At 43.3% G+C, this 16,978-nt stretch overlaps 1 protein-coding gene across 11 annotated transcripts in view; it reads right to left on the bottom strand.

The window, feature by feature from the left end:
- The window catches only part of LOC137759615 (protocadherin gamma-C4), a 166,431-nt gene that overhangs the window by 99,436 nt on the left and 50,017 nt on the right, over positions 1 to 16,978 (bottom strand). Inside the window, exon 1 of one of the 11 annotated variants that reach the window (XM_068536054.1) lies at positions 11,739 to 14,417. The exons of 8 other annotated variants lie outside the window; for them this stretch is intronic. In XM_068536054.1, the coding sequence (XP_068392155.1) occupies positions 11,739 to 14,162 (2,424 nt within the window). In that variant the 5' untranslated portion in view covers positions 14,163 to 14,417. Of the gene's footprint in view, positions 1 to 1,829; positions 4,434 to 6,382; positions 8,963 to 11,738; positions 14,418 to 16,978 lie in introns of those variants that run through there. 2 more of the 11 variants (XM_068536059.1, XM_068536052.1) reach the window with 2 other exon arrangements.

The raw sequence follows: 16,978 nt of genomic DNA, 5'->3' as shown, positions 1-16,978 counted from the left end.
GTGTGTGTATATATATATAGTTATGTAATTGCCCCAAATTTCAGTTTTAACAGAGTATACGGCAGATGGCTGCATACTTAGTTTTTCAAGAAATTTATGGTGGAAAATTTCAAACTTATACAAAAGTAGGGAGCCTTATTATTGAACCTTCATATACCCATCACCCAACTACAACGATGATCAACACAAGGTCATCTTTGCTTACTCTTTATTTAATTCTCTCATTATCTTGAAGCAAATCCAAGATATTTTAATTACCTCTTCTTTAAAGACAAGACACGAAGATGAGGAAGAATTTTATCCTTAAGCCTATTATATTATATAATCTGTTACCAATGCAAAAGTCCTGCCTCATTTAAGAAAACTGGAACTCAGCATTTTCCAGTCTGCCCAGTCATCGATCCAAAGAACCTTGTGTTCTGTTTTTAAAGGCAAGTGACATTTTTATGGCAGAGACTAGTAGTTACCTACCATGACATACAAGCCTTTGTCCATATCTGTTATTACATTTTTTCCAAATTAACCATATTTTAATATTTATGTATACTAAGTACTAAAGGTTACTCCCCAAGACAGAAACTTTAAGTGACAGTTTTCCTACTGCATGGTTAAAAATATGACCCTGAAGGATGCTTTGCTTTTTTCCTACTAGCTTAGGAATAAAGAGTATTTGAAATAATTATAATGTCTGTATGTCATAATGGATTTCCAGACATGTTAGCCCTCATATTCAGCATGTTCAGAATAGAATTTTGAGTCAATTTCAAAGCTTATTTTCAAAGTCTCCTACAATGCCATTTATTACTTGAAATAACATTGTGTTTAAAATCACATTACATAATACATTATTCTTTTCCTTATGTCTAAAAGCCAGTAAAATATTCTTAGAATCTCCATAGCAGTTCCTGAGAATATTTTCCTAAATCATCTCTCATAACCAGACTTATTTCTAGCCTCAAAAGTTGGAGGATTGAGCCATAAAAAACAGTTGAAGAATAATTTTTATTTCCTATGTTTTGTCTTCTCACAGGGTCCAGTCTAAGAAACCCCTCTTCAGCAAGCATAAACTATAGGAGGTTTCAAATTATTAATAATCTGATATTATAGTGTTAGGAAATCAACAGCTCTGAGGATGAGAACAAATGATGTTAAAATTTTTCACTATTAAAAGAATAAAGCATCCCTTTCTAGGATTTGGAAATGGATGATATTTGAAGTTCGAATTATCCTCCGAAATGATCTTTAAATGAAAACAACCTCTACAAACATGTGAACGGAAACACGTCACCTCTAAGGGGTGTTGTCCTGTCACAGAAACAGAAAAGAAGTACTGAGTCTGGGCTTTCAGTTGTTTTTCCAAGAAGAATGCATTTCTTATTAATTTACCCTTACAAAAATAGCATCGGCTGCAGAAATGTTTTTAGAGTAAGAATTTCACAATGTGGCCATTGGAGATAACAATAGTAACAAATTTCAGGAATGGAAACCAGTCCTAAGAATTAGTAGTGAACCGTGGTAATCACTGAAGCAACCTCACCCAAAGAGCCACGCCCAATGCCTGATAATGAGAGCAGTCCCAAGAGGAAGGTTTTCACTGACCTTAGGTTAATCATTATGAGAAAGCAAAAATTATATCAACGATGTAACCAAAAAATGCCTCCTATAGATGTTAGAGCAAAAATTAGGCCCAGTGAAAATTTAAACGAGAAATTGTTAACAGTGAGAAATATTTACAGTGAGAAATATGTTAATATCAACTTATCCTAAAGTGCCAATACTTAAATAGAAAACCAATTTTTTTTTTAAAGTAAAGGAAAAATTGAACTCACTGGAACCAAAGGGGTGTCTTCTATAGGAAACCTGGAATCATCTGAAGCGCACAAAGGCTCGCTTTTCTCACAGCTCTCCTGGCTGACAAGCGTGTCCGCGTAGTTGGGCTGCGGGAAGATCACGTGACTCTGCCGCGAGTCAGCGGTGAGCCAGGCCTCGTGGGAATAGGTCTGCAGGAAAGCCCGCACCCCGTCCACGCCCACGAAGTGAGACGTGGGCACACCCGCTAACCCGCCTCCTGAAGCCTGGAGCAGATGCGACGTGTGCCAGCGCCTCAGCCTGAGCGCCAGCAGCACAATGACAAACGCGAGGAAGACGCAGGAGACCGCGGCCACCGCCACCACCAGGTACAGTGTGAGGCCTGAGTCGTCAGGGCTGGCGGGAGACTCAAGGCTGCCTAGTTCAGCGAGGATGTCGGGGATGCTGTCAGCCACGGCCACGGTGAGCGAAACAGTGGCAGAGAGAGGGGGCTGCCCGTGGTCCTGGACCGCCACCACCAGGCTCTGCTTGAGCGCGTCTCTGTCCAGCAGGGCCCGCGCTGTGCGCACCTCGCCCGTGTGCAGCCCCACCGCGAAGAGACTTGGCTCGCTGGCCTTGAGCAGGCGGTAGGACAGCCAGGCGTTCTGGCCCGAGTCTCTGTCCACTGCCACCACCTTGGTAACCAGGTATCCGGGCTCTGCGGAGCGTGGTGCCAGCTCCACACCCGTGGAGCCATCGGTGGGAAGCATGGGGTACAGGATTTCTGGCATGTTGTCGTTCTGGTCCAGCACGAACAAGCTCAGTGACACGTTGCTGCTGAGAGGTGGGTCCCCGCTGTCGCTTGCCCTCACCTGCATTTGAAGATCGCGAAATTGCTCATAGTCGAAGGAGTGCAGCGCGTATAGCACACCAGTGTTGGAGTTGATGGAGACATAGGAGGAGAGAGGCGCCCCTTGGATGGTGTCTTCGACTAAGGAGTAAACAACCCGAGCGTTCTCATTGCTGTCGGGGTCGTGGGCTGTCACCGAGAAGATGGAGGTGCTTCTAAGGTTGTTCTCAGGGAGATAGACTGAGTAGGAGGTTTGAGAGAAGGAGGGTGGATTGTCGTTGACGTCGACCACGTGCAGGGTGATGTCAATTTCCATGGACAGGGATGGTGTTCCTCTGTCTGTTGCGGTCACTGTGATGTTATATTCAGAGGTTTTTTCTCGGTCAAGATTTTGGACTGTCAACAATCTATAATAATCTTCTACTGACTTTTCTAATTGAAAAGGTAGAATCTCCTTGATGGAACAGACAACTTGGCCATTCTTCCCAGAGTCTCGGTCATGTGCATTGAAAAGAACAATTACTGTTCCTTGAGGAGCATCTTCCCTCACTGGACTAAACAAAGATGTAATGGTCACTTCAGGTCTATTGTCATTGACATCTTCCACTGAAATGAGCACTTTGGTCCGATCTTTCAATGCCCCACCATCTTCAGCCTGTATTTCCATGTCATAAAATGCACATTCTTCATAATCTAAACTCTTTGCTGTTGATATTTCGCCAGTATTTCCATTAAGCTGGAATAACGGAGATTGTTTTTCACTAATTTTCCAGAATTTATAAGCCACTTCTCCGTTGGTTCCCTCATCCGGGTCGCTAGCGCTTACAGTAAGCAGCCGGGTGCCCGGGGGCACGTTCTCTGGGACTTTCACTCGGTAAACCGGTTGAGCAAAAACCGGGGCATTGTCGTTTGTATCCAACACTGTCACTCGGATGTGCACTGTGCTGGAGCGACGCGGTTCGCCGCCATCGGAGGCGACGAGGACCAGATGGTGAGCAGCGTCCTCCTCGCGGTCCAGGGCGCGCTCCAGCACCAGCTCTGGGCTTATAGTTCCGTCGTCCCCAGTTTGCACGTCCAGGGAGAAGTGGTGATTGGGGCTGAGCTGATAGCTCTGCAGGGAATTCAAGCCCACATCGGGGTCAACAGCGTCTGGGAGTGGATAACGTGTTCCGGGCAAAGCAATTTCGTTAATTTTTACTTCTAGATTTTCGACCTGGAATTTCGGATTATTATCGTTGATATCAGTTACTTCTATTTCTATTCCGTGAAGCTGCACCCTGTCTTCAACCAGGACTTTAAAGTTCACCAGACACCGCGCGCTCTGAGCACAGAGCTCCTCCCGGTCTATCCTGCCCGCGGTGACCAAGCTGCCGCTTCGCGGGTTCAGAGCAAAGAGCTGCGTCCTACCTCTGGAGACGATGCGGACTCCCCGCTCCGCCAGCTCGCGGAGCTCCAGCCCCAGATCCTTGGAGATATTCCCCACGATATAGCCTTCTTCTGTCTCTTCAGGTACCGAGTAGCGGATCTGGCTAGCCCCGGTCTCCCACAGCCTCCCCAGGAAAAGGCACAACAGGACCAGTCTTCTGTGGTGCAGGCGATTCGTTGGAGCGGCCATTGTTGCTTCACTAAAGATTTTTTTTCGGAATAATTTCTGTGATCGCTGATTCCTTAGGCTCTGTTTTCCTCCTGCAGATTATGGTGATCTTTTTTCTCAGGAGAAACCCGTAGTGCCCCAGGCTAAAAGAGGCTGAGTTATGTTGCAGCCCCGGAGTCGGTTTGTGGGATCCGAGCGGCTTTGTGCAGTTGCAGATCCTAATATCGAGACGGAGCGCTGATTGAGCTTTTCTTAGAGTTGGTGAACAGCGGCGCTCAGAGTCCTAAGCCGTTACTACACCCACCCACTCAAGTATTGAGATATGCAATACTTCTGTTATAGATGACTGAAAAAGAAAACACTACTCTCTAACGATTATGATTTTAGATTTCTCTAATTGTGTCGTGCATTCATATTTCAAATGCAATTACCATTTGTGGATATTTTAGTTGGAAATGAAGTGGAATGAAATTCTATTAAATGTCACTTTGGTATCAAACAAACTTAACTCTCATTTTTGCTAGAATTTTGTTCTCTCTCTCTAGATATGTAAATTATTCAAATTTCCTTTTTTATAATGTTTCAAATACTTTCTATAGGTCATTATTTATTTTCTGAAGTAATTAGAATGTGCAATCCTCTTTGGAAATACATTCATATTTTTCTTAATTTTATATGTATGCTTATATATGTATAGTACATAATCATATTGAATGAATATATGGATTATTCACCTTGAAGCTATTTTATAAGGCTAATTCATTTTCATAGTGAAATTCCTGGAGTAAGGTCTCCTTAAGATTTTCTTTACAAAAATTTAATTAGGCAATGGTACTAGATTTTATCACCTAATATTGCTAAACTTTAAATGGATTGGGTTTTTAAATTTTACATAGTTATGATTGTTAAACTTTTATGCTATTAAAATTTTTTAATATTTAGTTTTCTGTGTGAATTCATAGTGCATGCACAGCTTATGGCATCTGGAAGATTCAGATGAACATACATTGAAAAGTAAGTTTCCATTTCAATTCTTCCATCAAGAAATTATGCAATTTTAACCTAATTTTAAGCCTCCTATTATAAAGGTCATCTAAACTTATGTAATAATTTGGGGAAAAGAACACAAGATTTAGAATGAATTATTACCACAAAAAGTAAAAAGTAAGTACCACAATAAGAAATTTCTTCCAGCAATTTGTAAAGAAACTATTTACTGAAGCAGTTCCTAGCAAAAAGACTGATACTTATGTAACGGGATCTTTGTATGTGCTTGAAATTAGTAGGTTTTGCCTTTAAAATGGAAAATTCAGAATTCTCCTTCCCTCCTACAGATAGAAGAAGGATGAGAAAACCTCCAGTCACTAATGTTTAGGGCTCCAAGGAATAAAACAAATCCAGTGACCTTCCCCCCTTTCTTCTTCAAAACATATAGGTTGGGAATGAGAGCACGTTATGGAGGCAACAGCATTTCCTTTTCTTTTACCAAGTATCTCCTTATGTTAACTATAAAGAAGAAGAGAATTCTGTATTCAAGAAAACTTGAAGGAACTTAGATAATGACTTCGACTTTCTGATGAATTCACTGAGTCACTCTCTCACACACACACATCACACAGTATTTTTTCTTAAAATTTTAAGGACTTCAAAGACTCACAAATACGTAGATTTAAGGAACTAGACATGAGGAATAAATATAAGAAAGGGATGGAAACTGTACCAATGAAATCAGTGAAAGAAGATACCTAGTAGTACTTTTTTTGCTTTAAAGAATGAATTGATTGCCTACTTTAAATCTGATGTTTACTTATATATAATAAACATTTAAATATGTTAAATAAAGAATGAGAAAAATCAATGGGTAAATTTCATTAGCTTAGAAAAAAGATAAGAAATCGGCAAAAGACTTTTGCGGCAAAGCAAAGAGCATACTCTCTCTTCTTTGTAAATTCGAACTGAGTAACATAACTCTATTTTACGTCACATGCTTACCCAAGTCACCATTCCCCATGAAGATTGGATATACAGCTTTCTGATGAGCTATAATATTCCTAAGACAACTCACTAGATTAAAAATATAATATATTTTCATATGAATAAACAAAATTGTGAAGATGATGAAAAGGAGTAGACACTTAAATGGAACTCACCGCCATTAGAGTTTCAGGATGGGAAGTTGACTCACTGGAATTACAAAGTGGAAATAAGGTCCCAGATGAATCACCACAAAGTATGTCTTGTCCTGAACTCAACTGCTCATTACATTTTAGAAAATTAAACTCTGTCTTTCCAGTATGGGCAACGCACAGATTGTAGGAATAAGGTAAAGTTCCTTCACTGTAGTTAGGGGGAACCACGGGTCCAGACTTGACACAGACACCAGGCTGAAAGCAGCCCCAGGCAGCAGGGCTGGAGGAGCGTCGAAGGTGTAGGGCGACCGCCAGAATCACTGCCAGGAGGAAGAGCACCGAGACCAAGGCCAAGGCTACCACCAGGTAAAACTGCAGCTCAGCCTGGGGGTCAGAGGGCGCGGGGCGGTCACTGAGGTCCGGCAGCGCCTCTTGCAGGCTGTCCGCGAAAACCAGGAGCAGCGTGGCGGTGGCCGAGAGGGGCGGCTGTCCCCCATCGCGCACAGCAACCAGCAGGCGCTGGCGGGCCGCGTCCCTGTCGCCCAGGGCCCGCGCCGTGCGCACCTCGCCCGTGCGCAGCCCCACGCTGAAGAGGCCGGGCTCGCTGGCCTGCAGCACGTGGTAGGACAGCCAGGCGTTGTGTCCAGAGTCGGCGTCCACCGCCACCACCTTGGTGACCAGGTAGCCGGGCTGCGCGGCGCGCGGCACCGTGTCGAAGAGCGCCGAGCCGTCGGGCCCCAGCGCCGGGTACAGCACCCTGGGCGCGTTGTCGTTGCGGTCGCCCACCAGCACGCGCAGGCTCACGTTGGTGCTGAGCGCGGGCGAGCCGTGGTCGCGGGCCTGCAGCGTCAGCTCGAAGGCGCGCAGCTGCTCGTGGTCGAAGGCGCGCTGCGCGAACACCACGCCGCTCTGCGCGCTCACGGACACGTAGGACGACAGCGTGCGCGGCTCCAAGTCGCTGGCCACGATGGAGTAGGAGACGTGGCTGTTGGGCCCTAGGTCGGGGTCGGAGGCGCTGACTTGCGCGATGGAGGCTCCAGGCGGGTTGTTCTCGGCCACGTGGACCACGTAGGAGGCCTGGTGGAAAACAGGAGCGTTGTCGTTGACGTCAGTAATATGCAAGGTGACACTTGTGCTGGTGGAGAGGGGCGGCTTGCCCTTGTCGGTGGCTGTGATGGTGACATTGTACTCCGGTGTCTGTTCTCGGTCCAGGGTCCCGTCTGTTACCAACTTGTATGAATGTTTGGACGAAGGGATTATCTGAAAAGGTACTTCACCCTCTAATCGACAATTAACCTCCCCATTCTCCCCGGAATCTCTGTCATGTATTTTGATCAAAGCAATGAGCGTTCCCGGCACTGCGTTTTCCAGAATCATTTCGACTAGGGAATGGAACGTAACATCTGGCCTGTTGTCATTTTCATCTTGAATGTTAATTTCAACTGTACATTGTGCAACCAGTCCTCCGCCATCCCTCCCTTCCACCACGATAGAATATTCCTTGATTTCTTCAAAATCCAGTGTGTTTAGAGTTGTAATTTCCCCATTCTTTGAATTCAGACCGAAGACTTGCCCGGTCCTGTAGAAGGAATAAGTGATTTCTGAGTTGACGCCCTCGTCCTGGTCGGTGGCTGACACCTGCAACACAGTGGTGCCTGGGGGCATGTTTTCTCCAAGACTGACTCGATATACGTCCTGGCTAAATACCGGGGGGTTATCATTGGCATCAGTGACCTGGATCCGGAGCTCAGTAGTGCCGTTTAGGGGTGGATCTCCACGGTCTGAGGCCGTCAAGACTAAACGATGATAACCCTGTTGTTCCCGATCTAAGGGTTTCTCCAATACCAGTTCCGGGTATTTACTACCATCTTGTTTCTCCTTATTGATCAACGAGAAACTAGGGCTAAGAGAGAGTTTATAAGTCTGCAGAGAGTTCAAGCCAATATCTGCATCTTCCGCGACTTCTAATATAAATCGCGTGCCTGGCAGCGTAGACTCACTTATTTGCAGCTCAGAGGAATTTTGCGTGAATTTTGGTGTGTGGTCATTAACATCCTCGATCTCCACAATCACATGATAAAAGTTCAATGGATTTTCAGCAACAGCCTCAAATTCTAGAGCACAAGCTGGCTTCTTCCCGCATATCTGCTCCCGGTCTAGCCTGCTGCTAACAAGTAACTCCCCGCTCTCTGCGCTCACAGTGAAGTAAGGCTTCTCCGAACTGACCCGCAGTTTTCGAGTCGGTAACTCGTGGACACTGAGTCTCAGGTCCTTGGCGAGGTTCCCCACCACCGAGCCCTCTGGCATCTCCTCGGGAATCCTGTAGCGGATCTGCTCAGAGAGCGCCAGGCAGAACAAAGACAGCAGGAACGGAAAGAGCACTGGCCGCCTCTCAGCCCAGCCCCTCTCCCCAGCTCCGCTCCCCATCCCTCTTGCTCCCCTCAGTTTGCTCACCGGCTTGGAGACGCCGGATTACAAACAATCTCTGTGCTGCAGTTGTCCGGAGCTCCGAACGGCTTTATTCCGGCGTGGGGGGTCAGGCAGGGTTTCTTCTTCTCCAGAGGAGGAAGCGGTGGAAAGGCTAGCGAGCCTGAGATGGGAAAGTGCGCTGCGTCTGCGCGAGGAGGTCGCCAGCACCAAGCTCTCCACTTTGGCCAACAGCGGCGCCCAGAGTCCGCACTAGGAAACTGCAGCCCCCGCTGCTTAAGTTTAAACAGCTAAAATAATTATAACCGTGTGCCTAATATAATAAGCCATATTTTTATGTTAATATATTTAATACCTTAAATTATCAAGACTTCCTTAAGGTATCTTTTCTCTTGTTTCCAAATTATTAGAAATATCATGTTGGGCCTGTATACAAACTTACATATATTGGTCCATTTATTTCACCATTCTACAAACATACATTGAACTTTTGCTTTGTGCTAAGTACTGTCCTTGTCAGTGGCCATATAACAAAGAATAAGACACAGGTCTTGCCCTCAGAGAGTTTATTGTCTGCTAATTTCACGAATCATTTCTGTTTATTAGCTATGATATATAAAAAATATTTAAGCTTCTTTCACTGATTCCTATGTTTACTCCCAACATTTCTACATACTTAATGCTATTTCATATCACATATATTAGAGAAATCAATATTGTTGAAAATTATTTTGTAAAATTGTGTAATTTTGTACCAATCCTCAAACATCTCCTTCTGATAATCTCAACACTCTCTTTACAAAATAATTTCTTTTTACTCTTCTATCTCAAGAAGTATTCATTCAAAAAAACTGTCCCTATGATGTATCCAGGATATTATTTACTGTACCTCCTACTTCATATCTCAAAATTAACTGGCTTGTGTCATACCCAATATCACATATAAATTCATCCTTAAAATGTATTGAAATGTTAGTCTATCCTTCAATACAAAGTCACAAAGGGATATTCTAATAGAATGCATTAGTTCCTTATCTATGTACTTATGCTATACTAAAGTAATGGCTTCAGAATGGGAGGAATTGAACTCATGGTAAATGTATTTACATAAATTCACTGAATGTAGTGACACCTGTTCTAATTAGTTTACTCCATTTGTTAAAAAAATTTTTTGCAATTAGTGAATGCTTTGAGCAAGAGTATTGGGGCAACTTTCCACACGCTTTTTAAATTTGCAAAGTGTCAACAAAATAGTTGTCTCCTCAAGTGACTGTACACCCAAACACTACAGAAAATATGATGTTAACTCCTACCCACTGTATACGCAAAATGGGAGGGAACATAGCACAATCCCTGGGAAATGTCCTTTTAATTACTAACGAATAATTCATTGTGATTTCCACTCTCATCTGATGACAAATCAGAGGTTAGTTTTATTCAAATGCTATAACAAGGGATACGGAAGTCATATAGTCCAGACGCAATCATTTTTAATTGAATTTTAATCATTTTTAATTGAATCATTTTTGATTGGCTTGTTTAGAATTTGTGTACATGTTAACTTCTGTTCTTAAAACCAACACTCTTGAACTCTAACCATGAGAACACAGCACATTTCACATGGCTGTACAATCAAAACAGCTCATTGGAATTCTAATGAAACGTGTTCTTCTGTATTTTACAAAAGTCATTTTCAACAACTTAAAATGACATGTTATTGCAAGTTTGATGGCGGCGGGGGACAATGGCCATTTTAGGCTTTAGATTCTATGTCTCCATTGGTATGAGTCCTGGGTGACCACTGACACACAAAAGCAGTGGTGTGTGCGTTAGGGACCAGTCTCATCTACCACCACCCTTTAAAATATGTTTGTTTTGAAATATAAGAAGTATTAAAGCTTTGAACTGTAGTGATCCAGATGCAGGGCTCAGAAAAGAGGTTTAAAGTGAAGAAAATTTCAACATCCTAGTTTTAGTTTTAGCAAAAAATTCTTAGGATTCTTTGCGATCCTAAGAATCCTAAAAATTCTGAGATGTATTTTACTTTTACTAAGCTAATACAAGGGTTTAGAAGCCTCAATAATGTTTTGTAAGTTCTAATTTATATATATACATATATATGTGTGTATACACACACACACACACACACACACATATATTCCTATATATAAAACGAACTGACCATATGTGATTGGGTAACTATTTCTTAAGTCAATAAGTGATAATTGCGGTAAAATATGGAAGGCTTTAAGAGGTCAAGAGTTCATATTTAAACAATCTTGTCTAAGCCTTTGGAAAGCAGATAAAACAATTATGTTGATTAGAACTCAATTTTATGGTATCACTAACACAAACCCAAAACTTTATGGTACACCTTAAAAATTATTTTTAAGGGACTTCCCTGGTGGCGCAGTGGTTAAGAATCCGCCTGCCAATGCAGGGGACACGGGCTCGAGCCCTGGTCCAGGAAGATCCCACATGCTGCAGAGCATCTAAGCCCGTGCGCCACAACTACTGAGTCCGGTGCCACAACTACTGCAGCCCCCGTGCCTAGAGCCTGTGCTCCGCAACGAGAAGCCACCGCAATAAGAAGCCCGCGCACTGCAACGAAGAGTAGCCCCCGCTCGCCGCAACTAGAGAAAGCCCGCGAGCAGCAGCAAAGACCCAATACAGCCAAAAATAAATAAATAAATAAATAAAGTGCCTCTTGGTCAACAAATGGGAGGTATTAATAATATTATGAATAATAAAGACCACTTTGGTCCTTCTAGGTCGTACATTCCTATCTCCACCATAAAGCACCAGTGGAATCTAATGGCCTTCCTGGTGTTATTATACAAAAAAAATTATTTTTAAACTTTCTTCACAATGCATGTTTCAAAACACAACTTAAATTTATAAAAAATATAATTCCTCTAAGAAATAAACGTAAACAAAGAACTGAACTCACCTGAACAGAAGCAGCTTCATCCCCACATTCATGAAAATCTCTGGATGTTAAAAAGGAATCCTTTTTCTCACAGCTCTCTTGGCTGATGAGCGTGTCCGCGTAGTTGGGCTGCGGGAAGATCACGTGACTCCCCCGCGAATCAGAGGTAAGGGAGACCTCGTGGGAATAGGTCTTCAAGAAAGCCTGTACTCCCTCCATGCCCACAAAGCCTGAGGCTGGCAGGCCTGCCAACCCGACGCCCGAAGCCTGGAGAAGACTCGACTTGTGCCACCGCCACAGTCTGAGAGCCAGCAGCGCAATGACAAAGGCGAGGAAGACGCAGGAAACAACGGCCACTGCCACCACCAAGTATAGTGTGAGGTCTGAATCATCAGAGTTGGTGGGGGTCCTGATGCTACCCAGGTCGGCAAGGACTTCTGGGATGCTGCTGGCCACTGCCACGGTGAGTGTGACGGTGGCAGAGAGAGGGGGCTGCCCATGGTCCTGGACCACCACCACCAGGCTCTGCTTGAGCGTGTCTCTGTCCAGCAGGGCCCTCGCTGTGCGCACCTCGCCTGTGTGCAGCCCCACCGCGAAGAGTCCTGGCTCGCTAGCCTTGAGCAGGCGGTAGGACAGCCAGGCGTTCTGGCCCGAGTCTCTGTCCACTGCCACCACCTTGGTCACCAGGTATCCGGGCTCTGCAGAGCGGGGTGCCAGCTCCACGCCCATAGAGCCATCGGTGGGAAGCATGGGGTACAGGATCTCTGGCACATTGTCGTTCTGGTCCAGGATGAACAGGCTCAGTGACACATTGCTGCTGAGTGGAGGGTCCCCACTGTCACTGGCTGTCACCAGTAGCTGCAAGTCTTGGATCTGCTCATAGTCAAAGGAGCACAGCGCATATAGGACGCCAGTGTCAGAGTTGATGGAGACATAAGACGAGAGAGGTACCGCCATGATGGTGTCGTTGGTCAGAGAGTAAGTGACCTGGGCATTGTTGCCACTGTCAGGGTCATGGGCAGTCACAGAGAAGATGGAGGCACCTCTGGGGTTGTTCTCAGGGATATAGGCTGAGTAGGAGGCATGAGGGAAAATGGGTGGATTGTCGTTGGTGTCTGCCACGTGCAGGGCAATATGAATTTCAGTAGATAGAGGTGGGGTTCCTAGATCTGAGGCCATCACTGTTATATTATACACAGAGATCTTTTCTCGGTCCAAATATTCCCATATCACCAATCTATAATAATTATCTATTGATTTTTCTAATTGAAAAGGTAAGTTATCACGTGTGTAACAGACAACTTGACCATTCTTCCCAGAGTCTCGGTCATGCACACTCAAGAAGGCAATTACTGTCCCAGGAAGAGTATTTTCCAAGACTGGGCTAAACAAAGATGTAATGGTCACTTCGGGTCTATTATCATTGACATCTTCCACTGAAATGAGCACTTTGGTCCGTCCCAGAAGTGCCCCCACATCTTCAGCCTGTATTTCCATGTCATAAAATGCACATTCTTCATAATCTAAACTCTTTGCTGTTGATATTTCGCCAGTATTTCCATTAAGCTGGAATAACGGAGATTGTTTTTCACTAATTTTCCAGAATTTATAAGCCACTTCTCCGTTGGTTCCCTCATCCGGGTCGCTAGCGCTTACAGTAAGCAGCCGGGTGCCCGGGGGCACGTTCTCTGGGACTTTCACTCGGTAAACCGGTTGAGCAAAAACCGGGGCATTGTCGTTTGTATCCAACACTGTCACTCGGATGTGCACTGTGCTGGAGCGACGCGGTTCGCCGCCATCGGAGGCGACGAGGACCAGATGGTGAGCAGCGTCCTCCTCGCGGTCCAGGGCGCGCTCCAGCACCAGCTCTGGGCTTATAGTTCCGTCGTCCCCAGTTTGCACGTCCAGGGAGAAATGGTGATTGGGGCTGAGTTGATAGCTCTGCAGGGAATTCAAGCCCACATCGGGGTCAACAGCCTCTGGGAGTGGATAACGTGTTCCGGGCAAAGCAATTTCGTTAATTTTTACTTCCAGATTTTCGACCTGGAATTTCGGGTTATTATCGTTGATATCAGTGATTTCTATTTCTATTCCCCAAAGTTTCCCTTTATCCTCAACCAGGATGTTAATATTTACAAGACACCGCGCGCTCTGAGCGCAGAGCTCCTCCCGGTCTATCCTGCCCGCGGTGACTAAGCTGCCGCTTCGCGGGTTCAAAGCAAAGAGCTGCGTCCTACCTCTGGAGACGATGTGGACTCCGTGCTGCGCCAGCTCTTGTGACTCCAGCCCCAGGTCCTTGGAGATGTTCCCCACGAAGGATCCTTTGTCGCTCTCCTCAGGCACGGAGTAGCGGATCTGTCCTCTCCCGATCTCCCCCAGCGTGCCCAGGAGCGCGCACAGCAGTACCAGCTCGCCGCGTCCTCGGTAATTCTTTGGAGTGGCCATTATTCTTTCACTAAGGAATCCACTCAGAATCTTCACTGGGCATATATGTCTTCTTTACCTTGTTGCTGCAGCTTTGCAGATCATCTTATGGAAAGCTGGAGTTTCCCAAATTTAGGGGCGGAATTTTGCTGCAGTCCTGCAGTTGGTTTGTGAGATCTGCGGGTCTTTGTGAGGTGGGAGCCCAGAGTATCCGGATGGTTTTTGGTTACATTTATCTCCAAGTAGGTGAACAGCGGCGCTTAGAGTCCTAGGCAGTTACTGCACTCACTTAGATTTGTAATATTGCATGCTACATTACTTAGGGAAAAATTACTACTTGCTTTTTATAGTTTGGAATAATTTATCTCTGAATTCATATTTTAAAAGTAATTGCCAAGAAGTGTGGGATGAAGTAGGGTTAAAGTCTTACAAAGTATTATTAAATGATCAGATTTTGGGGTTAGTGTCATATTAAATTACTCAAATTTCTGGAATATATTTACTCTTTTAAAAATAAAATTTTATTTCTTATTATGCTCTAAGATTTATTGTTAATATCTTCAATATCTATTATCAAATAAGAACTACAGTTATCACTGGAAATTAATTCATTTTTAGACTAAAATACACCTATTGGAGATGACTGACCCAGAAGTTGTTTTATTTGGTTTAAACCAATTAATATTTATAGTAAGCTTTCTGTAGAGTTGTTGCCTTTTAATATTCTTTTTAAAATGGCATTTTAATTACACATTAATAATGTTTTCAAATTAATATTGTGATGTTTTACTAGGATATGTGCTTTTACTTTCAAGTTTTATCAGAGATTATTTAAATTTTATATATTTTCTATTTGAATAGAAAATACTTGAAAGATACAAATGAATATACAATGAAAAGCAAATTTCCATCCTATTCTTCTGCCAATGAGAGATGATTACATTTTAAAGCTGACTTAGTTAACTTTTAAAGGTATACATATAATCTAAAGGTAACTTTACCTTAACTAGAACTTTGATCAAAAGAACCACAAAATTATCACTAAGGAGTCAAAAAGTGCCAGTGCAAGAATAAATGTCTCTTTTCTTCAGCAGTTTGTACAGTGGCCATTAACTGAAGCAGTTGCTAAGGGAAATCTAGCAAAGGCCTGATACAATGTATTATCATCTTGTGTATGTACTTGTATGCACATGAGACTGTCAGTCTTGTCTAAAATTTGAAGAATTCAACATGCTATTTTTCTCCTAGAGATAGTAGAATGACTAGACGACCTCTAGCTATATTAGTTTAGGGCTGCAAAAAAGAAGACATTTAAAAAATTACATAGGAGAAGTGTGTGTGAGAGGAATAATAGAGGCCAAAACATTGTGTTTTCTTTGATAGAGGAAGCCTATAGAATGAGCATCAATACAGATTAATCCTGAAAAACCTATGCTGCAAGTAAGGAGAATATGCTTTTATCTTCTGGTGAACATAGTGAATCTACTGATAAATAAAATGATTTTACACACACACACACACACACACACACAGTACAATGAATACAATTACAGTAGGCCCATCTACATAAAAATACAGGTTAAGAGACGGTATTCTAGGAGTTTTTGAAACAAAAGAGAAGTAAATATAGAAAACAAAATATCAGATTAGTATGGAAACCATAATAGTTAAATCAATTAAGAAAAATACCTAATTTTAGCTTATATTTTTTCTTTAAAGATTTATTTATATGACTGCCTACTTTTACATTTACAGTATGTCCAAGCTGAAAAAAAATCACCATATATTAAGCTGTGGAAGAAAAATTTAGGGAAAAGTCTCAGTAGCTTTACGGGAGACCCTATAACATTGCCTAATGTTTCCCTTGTAGATAAAACCACAACTTCACTGCTTTGTAAATCTGAGCCTGGTAAGACACCACTAAAAGACACATAATTGCTCCGAATTCAACCTCCCTGGAAGAATGGTATGACAGCTTTTTGACTGGCTACTACACTCTTAAGACAATGTTTGGATCGAAAAATTGTATATAGGCATACATTGGTAATATTTTGAGTTTGGTTCCAGACCACTACAATAAAGGGAATAGCACAATAAAGCGGGTCACAGAAATTTTTTGGTTTCCCAGTGCATATAAAAGTTATGTTTTAAGTGTGCAATAGCATTATATCTAAAAAAATGTACATGCCTTAATTTAAAATACTTTATTGCTAAAAAATGCTAACCATCATTGAAGCCTTCAGTGAGTCGAACATAATCTTTTTGCAATAGTCATATCAAAGATCACTGATGGGCTTCCCTGGTGGCGCAGTGGTTGAGAATCTGCCTGCCAATGCAGGGGACACGGGTTCGAGCCCTGGTCTGGGAAGATCCCACATGCCGCGGAGCAACTAGGCCCGTGAGCCACAACTACTGAACCTGCGCGTCTGGAGCCTGTGCTCCACAACAAGAGAGGCCCGCGCATCGCGATGAATAGCGGCCCCGCCCCCCCCAAAAAAGAGTGGACCCTGCTTGCCGCAACTAGAGAAAGCCCTCACACAGAAACGAAGACCCAACACAGCCAAAAATAAATAATAAATAAATTTAAAAAATAGATCAATGATTATAGATCGCCATGACAACTATAATGAAAAAGTTTGAAATATTTTAAGATTTAAAATATTGTGACACAAATTGTGACACAAAGACATGAAGTAAGCAAATGCTGTTGGACAAATGGTTTCAATAGAGTTGCTTGACCCAGGCTTGCCACAAACCTTCAACGTGCAAAACAACAACAACAACCAAAAAACAAAGACTCAGTATCTGTGAAGCGCAATAAAGCAAAACGAAATAAA

The sequence above is a fragment of the Eschrichtius robustus genome, chromosome 2, assembly GCF_028021215.1.
Source record: "Eschrichtius robustus isolate mEscRob2 chromosome 2, mEscRob2.pri, whole genome shotgun sequence".
In the NCBI taxonomy this organism is placed as follows: domain Eukaryota; kingdom Metazoa; phylum Chordata; class Mammalia; order Artiodactyla; family Eschrichtiidae; genus Eschrichtius; species Eschrichtius robustus.
This window is presented reverse-complemented; position numbering and strand designations above follow the sequence as displayed.